Raw genomic sequence first — 12,344 nt, forward strand, 5'->3', positions numbered from 1 at the left:
AACATCATAATCTGCTGTGTTATTTCTGCATAAAAACTGCTAATCCTGTATACTTCAGATCTGTACAAACACGCTCTGATATGTCCCCGTGTGTCAGATGCCCTCCCTTAAACCTTATAGTTCAGATCTGTACAAACATGTTCTGAAATGTGACTCTCGTGTTCGTTTGTCGGCTCAGATTTCACTCTTTTTTCACTTCTTCTGGAAATGTGAACTTTGAACCGAGGCCTATTACTTAAAACTATTGCAAATCTGTCAGAATAACTCCAAACTTAGATATTTTTTCTCAAACCGCTCGACCGATTGGTGTTTTTCAGATCCTAGACTGTGATGATGTCATACGCCCAAATAAGGACAACAGACAATTTTCACCATTAATTACTTATTTTTATTATTGTGCTTAAATACCCAAAAGATAAATTCAGAAATGTTGATCGTGATCCTGACCCATTCTAAACCGATTAACTTCTCAAAAATCTACATTTATATATGTATTTATTTTTCTTCTCATATTTTTTGTGCATTTTAACATTTTACAGCCCTCCCACCCCTCACTCCTGGGAACTGGGTAAACACAGGAACAGAAAAAAATTAAATAAAAATAAATAAATAATGAAAATAATAATAATAATAAATAATAAAAAAACATAAAATATAAAAAATAAATTAAAATAATAATAGCTAAGTATGGTAAGCATAATAAATACTAATACTAATGGAAAGCAATAATATGGCACAGAAAACCAAAAACACAAACCACAAAAATAAATAAATAAATACAAATAAATAAATAAATAATTAACAGTAGTAAAAAAAATTTAAAAATATATATATAAAAAAAAAATCAACATTTAAACAATATTCATTTTCTCCTCCTCACTGTATTAAACATTATTGTTCAATAGGATGGTGTGAGGTCACTGAAGTTGCTATGGTTACAGACCAAACAACAAGAACAACGACAACATAAGGCATTTTGATGCATGAGGTGTTTTATTTACATAGTGAATTAAATTCACCATGTAAACATCCCTGGTTTGTTCCCACGTACATGTTATTGTTTTTCCTGGAATGTCCCGCAGTATAGCATTAACTCGTTTTAAAGTAGTTTTCATGTATGTATGAAAAAATCTGTTCTGTGTATGTCCCCAGTGTGTGAAACATGCAGTACTGTACTTAAGTATAAGTTTTAGGTATCTGTGCTTTATTTAAGTAGATTTTACAGTGGATACTTTTTACTTTTACTTTACTACATTTGAGAGCAGTATCTGTACTTTCTACTCCACTACATTTTTTAACTGGACTGAAAATTACAAGTATTTTTATTATTGTCTGAGACCTGCTGAAAAGGCTGAGGGTTTATTTTTAACACGTTCATATTCATCCATCCATTTTCTTCCTCTTATCCGGGGCCGGGTCACGGGAGCAGCAGTCTAAGCTGAAACTTCCAGACTTCCCTCACCCCAGACACGTCCTCCAGTCCCTCCAGTGTGCGTGGATTGACCAGTAAATCATCATTCCCCTTTGACTCAGCTCCTTCTTTCCCTCGACGGTCCGATCCATGTCCCCAGAGCTAGTCTCCATGCCCAGAGATCCAGTCACCGAGGCCCCCGCCTTCGACAAAATATACAAAAAATATATATATACAAATAAATCGATTCAATTGTTTCTACTGAACAATACAGTGGTCCCTCGGGGGGTTACTTTCTAAAAATAACCCACAATAAACGAAATCCGCAAAGTAGTTTATTTTTTACAGTTATTACAGTTATACAGTAACGACACTGTACTTGTACTTTAGTCAATGGCACTGAGTACTTCATCCACCACTGGTATTAGTAGTAGTAGTAGTAGTAGTAGTAGTAGTAGTAGTAGTAGTAGTAGTAGTAGTAGTAGTAGTCTGAACAAACAAAAACATCCAAATAAAAACATCGAGAATAAAAAGATTGATTCCGCCAAAATCTTTATCAAAATCACTACATTTGAAGCTTTATTAGACTCAAAACATACACAAAATACCTTTACTCTTTACTCTTTTTAGTACATTTTTAACTAAGTACTTTAAGACTTTTACTTAAGCAGATTTACCATGTACATGTTCATTAATCTAACAAAAGAAGAGATGATTTGTACCAGATTTAGCTACTGCTCCTTTCCCTGTGCAGCTGAACGCACATTAAAATACACATCTGTACTTGTACTTAAGTAACGATGCGGAGTACTCGCTCCAGCTCTGCAGACATGTGCCGGAGGATGTCCCTGATTAGGAGAGCGAGGGTCTGGCATTAGGATGACTCTGCTCCATTGTTCTGATCAGACACAGAACCATAGCCTCTTGTTTGGGTCCAGACTGTCGTTTTCCAGGCTCATGTTCAACGTTCTCATTTTAAACACATCCAGGAGCGTTAAAGCTGCACTACGTAACTGTTCTTTTTGCTTGGCTCCATGGAGATGTTATTGCATATGACACCAAACCAAGTTAACCCAAGTTACAGGTCAGATCTGTGGAGAGTAGGGTTGTCAAAAGTATCAAAAGTGGTGCGAATATGGCCTAAAAATACATATTATATTTAAGAATCGGTCCATCTTTTTTGCAAAATGTCATTACAATCTATTCAATAGCAGTGTAATTATGTAGTAGTAGTAGTAGTGTAGCAGTAGTAGTAGTAGTAATAGCAGTAGTAGTAGTGTTAGTGAGTGATGGAACGTAACAAAGTAAAAATAGTACTACTGTATATTTAACTTGTTTATATGAAGCAGGGGACAACACTAGCCCGAGTTTCAGGTCAGATCTGTGGAAATTAGAGTTGTCAAAAGTATCGAAAGTCAGATGCTAATCGATACTAAAACTAATATCAAAACTAGAAAATCGTTTGAGCAGGTGTCGACACTAAAAAAGTCAAAAAATGTAACGGTTTAGTCATTTTTAGTTTGAGTTTGACCCACATTCTAAGATAAAGGAAGTGCTGTTTTGTTTATGAAAATGACATTCGGTTTCTACAAAAGTTGCATTTTTCAGCTTCGTCATAGCATAGGAAACGTATCGAGTACTGAGTGAATTCCTGAGTATCAAAATCAAGTTTGAAATTTTAGTATCGTGGCGAATACTAGTGGAGAGGCAAGCGGTGTCGTAGGAAAAAATTGTGTTTCAAGGTGTGTTTTCAGCGATAAAAACACCTGTAATTGAAAAGATACCAGACACGTTTAATGCTGTACTACGGAATATTTCAGGGAAGCGACTGCAATTCCATGGACACAGATGTCAGACACTCAGATGTCAGTTACATAGTGCAGCTTTAGCATCTTGTAATTAAGCTAACACAGGGAGGGCATCTGACACACACAGGGAGGGCATCTGACACACGGGGAGGGCATCTGACGCACGGGGAGGGCATCTGACACACGGGGAGGGCATCTGACGCACACGGGGAGGGCATCTGACACACACAGGGACATTACAGAACATGTTTATAGAGGTTTAAGCTACAGATTTAGCAGCTTTTACACAAAATAAGACTCCATGGAGAGACAGGGAGGGCATCTGACACACAGGGCTTTTACAGTTAATGCTTGTAGAAGTTTAAGCTGCAGGGTCTGCAGCTTTTACACAGAATAAGACCCCATGGAGACACAGGGAGGGCATCTGACACACAGGGGCATATCAGAACACATTTGTAGAGTCTAAACTACCGAGTTAGCATCTTTCACAATGAATAATAAATAACAACTTACAATGCAAACTATGTTAATTATAAACGCTGCTATTGCTTTTTTTGCAGTGTAGTGTCAAAAAAGAGCGAAATATGAAATATAAACAGGAAGTCGGGTGTTTTTCAGACAAATGCAGGAAGAATAAAAGAGGACGTGAAATTACAGAAGTGGTGAGGACGCGGCGAGAGAGAAGTCTATCTGGTACACGGGGAACTACGACTTACAAACTAAAAATACAAACAGAAACCATTTATGCACACGGACATGACACTGTACTCACTGTGAGGACGTGTGCAGGCGTCGCCCAAGCTTTTTGCATTTTCCTCTTGCGTGTTTTTAGGTGAAAGTTGAGTATTTGGAAACATTTTAGATATTAAGAATAAAGGGGGAAAATACATATTGATATATTTGTGTTATTTTTAAGGATCCAGCTTCTTTAGTTTTGATTCCGACGCCAGAGAAAAGACTAAAAACACCATTTATTTCCTTAAAACTAAAATAACATAACTGATCCAACTGTGTCATGAGGCCGTTATTTATCCAGAAACTACGGAAAAACTTTGTAGAAATCTAAATTCTAGCCGTAAACAGGCTTATTACCGTAGCAACAGTAGCTCAGTTGTTGGATGAGTGGTTCCTCGATGTAAAGCTCTTCCTTTTCATTGGATTCAGATGTTCATTCCCGTTTTTCCCAAACTCCTGATCAATAATTCACTGTCGTTTTTTTCCCGCAGGAGCTGAACCAGGAGAGAGGGCGGAGTCTCATCTGCCCGACGACATCTGCTCCGACGAAACGCTGAGGCCCGGGCTGCGTATCTTTTCCTACCTCCTCGCTCGTCTCCTCTCTCCTCACTCTTCTTCGTCACCTTTGACCCAAAATGGCGTCCAAGCTGAACCCGAATGTCTTGTACGTGGGCGAACCGGGCGAGTCTTTGGGATCTCCTCAGGCTGAATCCGAGCGCACTCATATCGTAAGTGAACATTTAAACGACATGGAGCTATAGATAAGAACTGGAGGTCGACTAGTGGCCGCTCCAGGTACTGCAGCTCCCGGAGATTAAAAAAAATTCTTCCACAGATGCGTTTTTTTTAGTATTCAAGCTGCCCGTGTTCAGCTGACAGGACATGTATGTAAGATTTAGACATGGATCTGTAATAAGAACTGTATAAAACACTCCCCATCTGTCCCGAGGTGAGATCAACTAGTGGTCACTCCAGGTACTACAATAAATTCTCCCATAGAGCGCAATGCATTTTTATAAGAATTCAAACTGTCCATGTTCGCAAAGGTCAGATTTTGTAGGGATTCTTCTGTATTTTCACGATATAAACGTGCAAATCTACGTAGCTTTGTAAGATTAAGCTTAGCCCCGCTCTGAGCCCGCGCTAGCTCCGCTCTAGCAGCTAACGCTCTGATTCTGACGTCACATGGTGGGAGGAGCTAACCTGTATTAAGGAAGAGAACATTATTTTTTGGTTCCTCCTCGCCCGGCTCTCCTCCTCCTGGCCTGGTCTTTCTCCTCCTCGCCTGGCTGATTTTTCTTGTTTTGTCTGATTTTTCCTGTTGTTTGATTTTCCTGTTTGTTTTTGTGTGTATATCACGGTGGCAACACTCATGCCTCACAGCAAGAAGGTTTGGTTCGATCCCCGGGTCGCCCAGGCCTTTCTGTGTGGAGTTTTGCATGTTTCTCCCCGTGTCTGGATGGGTTTGCTCCGGGTACTCCGGTTTCCCCCATCAACCAAAACCAAAACATGTTCTTGTGATTTTGGGCGTTACAAAAATAAAATGAATTTGACTTGAATTGGTTCTTGCGCCAATGAACTCAATGAAAACAATACAACGCCATCTTATGTTCAACTACCAGAGTCTATTAACCCTTTAAGGACTGAGCACACTATAAACCAGTATATCTCGCCTAGACTTTTATTCTTTTTTTAACCATAAAAATCTTGTTAAAGGAAGTATCAGAATGTACTGCATTTTTTCACACAACTACCTCTATTTTACATATCCATCCGTATTTTTTTCTTTGACGCATCGAATAAGTGACTCGGAAAATCCCCGCCACACCTGCGCTGTCATTCGTCACCTTCGAGGGGCAACGGAGGCAGATTACCGTAATGACAGTAACATATTTAAATAGCCCCATGCCTCTACTTTGAGATGCAGTTTGAATTTACATGAGAGCACGGCCGGTTGCGGAGTTACGTTAATGGAAAGTCCGCAACCGCGAGTCTATTGGCGACGATAGCAACCGACGCTATTGGGTTATGGATTTAGATTTAAAATTCCACCTTTTTTAAAACTGAAAAAGCTCAGGCTGCATCCGGTTTTATACTTGTAACTACCACCGTCATCGCTCGACCAGGTTAAACTCAGTTCAAGATTGATTTATCGTCACTCCTCCGCATTTTAATCAGATGAAATGAATGAGTCCGTCTTGACCCAATAATACTTTCTGTCAGTTTCGTATCTAACCGGATATTAGTAAAATAAGAGCTGATTATGAAGTACGGGTCTCGCTTCTAAGAAAAAGAAACAACATCTGAAGAACATAGAGCCGATCTGGTTTGACCACAAAAAGCTGAACCCCAGTTATTCTGAGCTGAGTGTGACGCCAGACGCCTGAGCGCTCTCAGAACAGGCGTGTGTCACAGAGGAAGTGCCACCGCGGTTTCACCAGAACAAAACTGTCACACTATAAACTCCACAATCACTTTATCAATCGGTCTGTTTATTTCGCAGTTTTACACCAAAATAAACACATAGTACTTAAGTTTTCTGCCTGAGAGGGTCTTGCACATACTCGTCTCCCCATTCGGATGTTCGTTTTTAAATCTATCTGTGTTGCGCATCAGCTGCGAGTGTGTTTTGTTGGGAAAACAATGTAAAAATCCCTTGGAAAAACGTGGATTCTCGCTGTAAACTGGCTCGCCTTTGCACAGATCTAAGCTTTAACTCGTCATTACTGGTATCACCCGCTTGTATCTATGGTTCAACACACTTAGCACAGCATTAACATCGCCGCGGAAACAAGCAACCGTCAAGCGACCCCCGGTGGAAAAGTTACACAGTCCATCTTTAAGTCAGTCGTGCGAAGATCGAGTCAAATGTCGTTTTAATGGGTTTTTAAACTTTACCATAAAATATCTCAAAGTTAAAATCACTAGACCTGTTGCAATAATCACTATATCGACTTACCGTTCTATATATGTCAGCTGGAACAGTATTTTTTGAGGTCAGTATTTACCTTGTGTACTTTTTCTTTGCGCTACTGGGAATTTTTAGGGAATTTTTTGGTTATTTTTTGGCGATATGATAAGATTTAAGACGTAAAAGATTGAATTAATAACTTCTATGACTCATTACAGATGCAAACCAACTAACTAAGTGTTTTATTCTGGTGTTTATTTCTTGCAGCTCATGATTTAGATTTAAAATAGTTTTTGTGGTTTAAATCTGCTCTTGGGTTTTGTGTCAGTGGCGTAAATTATCGTTTATCGTCTATATTTACAACTTCAGCGATATATCAGACTTCAAAATGTGTTACCGTGAGAAGTTGAATTTGATCATTTCTATGTGCAATTTAACAATATCTATTTTATCTGCCCTACGTCTGTATTACTGTATTTTCTGGACTATAAGTCGCTCTGGAGTATAAGTTAAAAAAAGCATAATAATGAAGAAAGAAACACGGTTGTCAGGTTGACCGTAACGAAGATTTTATACTCAGATTATATACTCAGATTATATACTCAGATGCGATTTATATTCCACATATAAATTGCACCTGAGTATAAGTCGCATTTTAGTATAAGTCGCATTTGAATATAAGTCGCACTTTAGTATAAGTCGCACTTTAGTTTAAGTCGCATCTGAGTATAAGTCGCACTTTAGTTTAAGTCGCACCTGAGTATAAGTCGCACTTTAGTTTAAGTCGCACTTTAGTTTAAGTCACACCTGAGTATAAGTCGCACTTTAGTTTAAGTCACACCTGAGTATAAGTCGCACTTTAGTTTAAGTCACACCTGAGTATAAGTCGCACTTTAGTTTAAGTCACACCTGAGTATAAGTCGCACTTTAGTTTAAGTCACACCTGAGTATAAGTCGCACTTTAGTTTAAGTCGCACTTTAGTTTAAGTCACACCTGAGTATAAGTCACACCTGAGTATAAGTCGCACTTTAGTTTAAGTCACACCTGAGTATAAGTCACACCTGAGTATAAGTCGCACTTTAGTTTAAGTCACACCTGAGTATAAGTCGGACTTTAGTTTAAGTCACACCTGAGTATAAGTCACACCTGAGTATAAGTCGCACTTTAGTTTAAGTCACACCTGAGTATAAGTCGCACTTTAGTTTAAGTCACACCTTAGTATAAGTCGCACCTTAGTATAAGTCGCACTTTAGTTTAAGTCGCATCTGAGTATAAGTCGCACCCCTGGCCAAACTATGAAAGGGAAAAAAAGTGTGACTTGTTGTTGGGGAAATACTGTAAATATTATTGGCCTACAGAATATTGGGATGTCGTCTGAACCACAGCACTGGCACCAATTTTTTGGGCAACTGAAATGATAAAATTGTTTATTTTTGTATGAATAAGGTGCAAGCTCTTCCTCACTCAGTCTGTATATATTATTATTAAACTGATTTTTGTTTCTTTGAGGGCGGAGAAGGAGGAGAGGAGTCCTCAGACAGCGATGGAGAGCAGGAGGAAACGTCTCATAAACTCATCCGCAAAGTATCGACGTCGGGACAGATCAGAGCCAAGGTAGGACCAAAAAACCTCCCCTTTAAAACATGCTGGGATGTTCTGGTGTTATTTAAACGTTCCATATTACACAAAACTGACTCTTGTGAGCTTTAAGACGTGTTATAATGTTGTTACCTCCTAAAATACAGACCTGGAGTTGTGTTTTGTTTCATTCACACAAGTTTGAGTAACTAGTCTGGCCACATCTCCAAAGTTCAAAATGCTCTGTTCCACCTTGTGATGTCATTAAGTGGTAGTTTTCAACAGCTATTTTTCATCTTTTGTTCAGTAAAGATGGGAAGTTCAAGGGGTGAAATGAACCGAACGACTCTAGTGAAGCCGTATGGGGTTTACAAACACAGTGGAGCACTTCCTGTATCACCACTCAGTGACATCACAAGGTGGAATGGAGCATTTTCAGTTTGAGAAACGGTCTGTTTGTGATGAGTAAACAACATTATAACATAGATCAGAAAACAGCACGATATGGACGGACCCTTTATTGTTTTAGGTAGGACCAGAGTGCCTCTTTAAAACACGCTGGATTTTTCAGATTTTTCTTAATTTATTTAATCATATATTGCGTGTATTGTGTTTTTTTTAATACTATTTGTGTTCTGTGTTGGTTTTGTTTACATGAAAGTATATATTTAAAGTCTTTCTTCCTCAAAAATGCTTATTTCATGTTTTATGTCAGTCTTTGAAAACGGACGTGTTGAATTTTCTGAATTTGTTGGCTTTGTTTAAATTTTTATTTATTTTTTTTTATAATTTCTACTATTTTGTTGTGGTATTTTGATCTGATCTACATAAATTAACATGTGAAATCTGGTGGGAGTGTAAAATAGAACTTAATTTGCGCTGCAGAGTGAAGATACTAGAGTAAAAAGTTATGTGTTGCAATATTCTAAGACCAGTCGAAGTTGTGATACTTTAGGTATCTGTGCGTTACTTAAGTACATTTAACAGCGAATACTTTTGTACTTTTACTTCACTACATTTGAGAGCAGTGTCTGTACATTCTACTCCGCTACATTTTTGAACAGGACCGAAAGTAAAAGTATTCATTATTGTTTGAACCTGCTGAAAAGTCGGTTTATTTCTAACACGTTTGTAGTTTGAACAAGCAAAAATATCCAAATAAAAAGAGCTAGAATAAAACGATCGATTCAGTTGTTTCTGTTGAACAAAATTCTGCCAAAATATTATCAGAATCATGATATTTGACGCTTTGTAAGACTCAGAACTTGGACAAATACTGTTACTTTTTACTCTTTAAGTACATTTTTAAGCAGGTATTATGTGAGATTTTTTACGTAGTATTCCTGGTATCTGCATTTTTACTTAAGTAACAAAATCGAGTACTCCGCGTCGTTGTGTGACTCTTACTAAAGTCACATTACAAACAATAGGACGTCGTGTTCTTTGTGGAGTAATTCTCTTTTCCTGGGCTGAAAAACTGCAGCTTCTTCTTCTGACGTTTGTGAATGAAACCTCAATCTGTCAACACACACAGGGATCCGGGCAACCCCCATCGCCACGGAGACGGTATCCCATAATGACCCATATTTGTTCCTGTCGTAGATAAAGGCGTCGGATATCAGCGTAGTATTGATCGGGAAATGTCTGCGTCATAAATGAGCCCAATGAGCTTTTCAGAGAGTGGATTTAGCTAAAGAGAGTTAAATACTGCAGATTAAACGTCCGGGATTACACAAAACTGACTCTTGATGACATCACAAGGTGGAACTGCGTGTGTTTGCAGTTTAAGAGAAGAACTCCGCAAACAAACAACATTAAAACATCAGAAAAAAGTGTAACATGTGTCCTTTAAAGTGTGTATGACAGGTTTTTAGTGATTATTTTGTCTTGATTCAGTGAGATAAAACCTATTCTAAATATTAATTATAGTTTTACCCCAATCAGGAAGCAGTTTGTGAAGAAAAGTTGAGAAATATGTTGAAAATTACAGGAAGTAGGGAGTATTAAACATATAAATGACATCACACTAGGGAAAAATGTGTCCAAAAGTTAAGCAGAATTTTATTTATGTTATAAACCATTGCTTTTCTGAGACTTTAAACACTAATTCAACAAAATAAAGGAGTTTTCTTTATATTATATTGTCGGTGTACATTAGAGGACATGGTTGCTAGGTAACAGTTTTGGTAATCGCTAGTGTGATGTCAGGATTGACAATCAGGAAGTAAACATTTTAAACAAAAAAAAAAAAAGTATAAACGTACAACTACATAATGGTCAAACATTTTACCATAAGCTGAGTCTAAACTAGTGGAGACAAAAGCCTGGACACGTCTATATGTGAAATATATGGGGGGGGTTTTCTTCATTATTTCGCATATTTTGGCTGGTGTGACTCAGGAGCGACTTATACTCCAGATCGACTTATACTCCGGATCGACTTATACTCCGGATCGACTTATACTCCGGATCGACTTATACTCCAGAGCGACTTATACTCCAGATCGACTTATACTCCGGATCGACTTATACTCCGGATCGACTTATACTCCAGATCGACTTATACTCCGGATCGACTTATACTCCAGATCGACTTATACTCCGGATCGACTTATACTCCAGAGCGACTAATACTCCAGATCGACTTATACTCCAGAGCGACTTATACTCCAGATCGACTTATACTCCTGAGTGACTTATACTTAGGTGCGACTTATACTCCAGAAAATACCGTATATCTTTGATTTTTGTCATGTTTTTTCGCCGGCAAAAACCTGTAGATGTTATTGATTTGATGTGGCTGTTAAAGTTCACGTCTAAGTCCATTTCTAACCCTGGATTTCATTATTAGTTTATTATTATTATTATTATTATTATTATTATTATTATTATTATTAATCAGTTTAGTGGACAATATCTACGTGTGGAAGCTAGTATTTCACTTTCACTTCTTATAACACACATTTTTTAATAAACACACAGTCGTTTGGCAGAATCCCTCGTGCGTTCTGCCTTGTCCTGTCCTCACACCCATTAAAAGCTTGTTATATTCACAGGTGCTAAGTGATTTGAACCGGGCCACCCTTTTAACATCATTAGATTACACAGTTCTTCTCCCAAAAGTCCTGAAATAATTAGAGCGATGGTGTAATGAAGAGGCCGGGTCCCGCTCCCGTTCGCTGGATTTATAGACGCTCGGATTAAACCTGTGGAGTTATTTTTACGTTTCATGGAGCTCCAGATCTGTGCGGATGTGTGTTTCTGGGTCGGAGCTGTTTGGGGTGAGGCGGTGGTCCCGTATGGATCGGGCAGAGTTCATTAGAGTTGGTCAGGACGCTGCATTGATTGGGAAATGTATTGAATAGTTAGAGCTGCCAAAATAAACTGTATCATCTGTGGTGTCCTCTAAAGTGTCACAATACACATTTAGATCAGGCTGGTTTCTCTCTCTCTGCCCCTGTTTCTCTCTCCTTACTCTCTTCCTCCCTCCTTGTCTCCCCCCCTCTCTCCTCCCTCTCTGCTGCTCCCCTATCTTCTTCCCATCCTCCCTCCCTCCCTTCTTCCTTCTTTCCTTCTCTCTCTTGTCTAACTCTCTAACATCTCTTCCCCTCTTCTTCCCTCCGTCCCTCCCTCTCTCGTCTCCCTCTCTGCTGCCCTCCTATCTTGCTCCCTCCCTCCTTCTTTCCTTCTCTCTCTCTTCTCCCCCTTTGCCTAACTTCCCCCTCCCTTCCTTCCTTCCTTCCTTCCTTCTTTCCTTCCTTCCTTCCTTCCTCCTTCCCTCCCTCCTTCCTTCATTCCTTCCTTCTTTCCGTTCCTCTCTCTTCTCCCTCTCTGCCCCCTCTGCCTTTTTTCCTCCCTCCCTTCTTCCCTTCCTCCTCCTTTCCTTCTCTCTCTCTCTTC

At 38.9% G+C, this 12,344-nt stretch overlaps 1 protein-coding gene across 1 annotated transcript in view; it reads left to right on the plus strand.

Moving 5' to 3' along the window:
* Nucleotides 1-4,572: 4,572 nt before the first annotated feature.
* The window catches only part of si:dkey-172j4.3 (diacylglycerol kinase delta), an 84,608-nt gene continuing 76,836 nt past the window's right edge, over nt 4,573-12,344 (plus strand). The window contains exons 1-2 of the mRNA XM_033983792.2: nt 4,573-4,682; nt 8,376-8,480. Coding sequence (XP_033839683.1) covers nt 4,590-4,682; nt 8,376-8,480 — 198 coding nt within the window. The 5' untranslated portion in view covers nt 4,573-4,589. The remainder of the gene's footprint in view (nt 4,683-8,375; nt 8,481-12,344) is intronic.

Source organism: Periophthalmus magnuspinnatus, chromosome 18 (assembly GCF_009829125.3).
Source record: "Periophthalmus magnuspinnatus isolate fPerMag1 chromosome 18, fPerMag1.2.pri, whole genome shotgun sequence".
Lineage (NCBI taxonomy): Eukaryota > Metazoa > Chordata > Actinopteri > Gobiiformes > Gobiidae > Periophthalmus > Periophthalmus magnuspinnatus.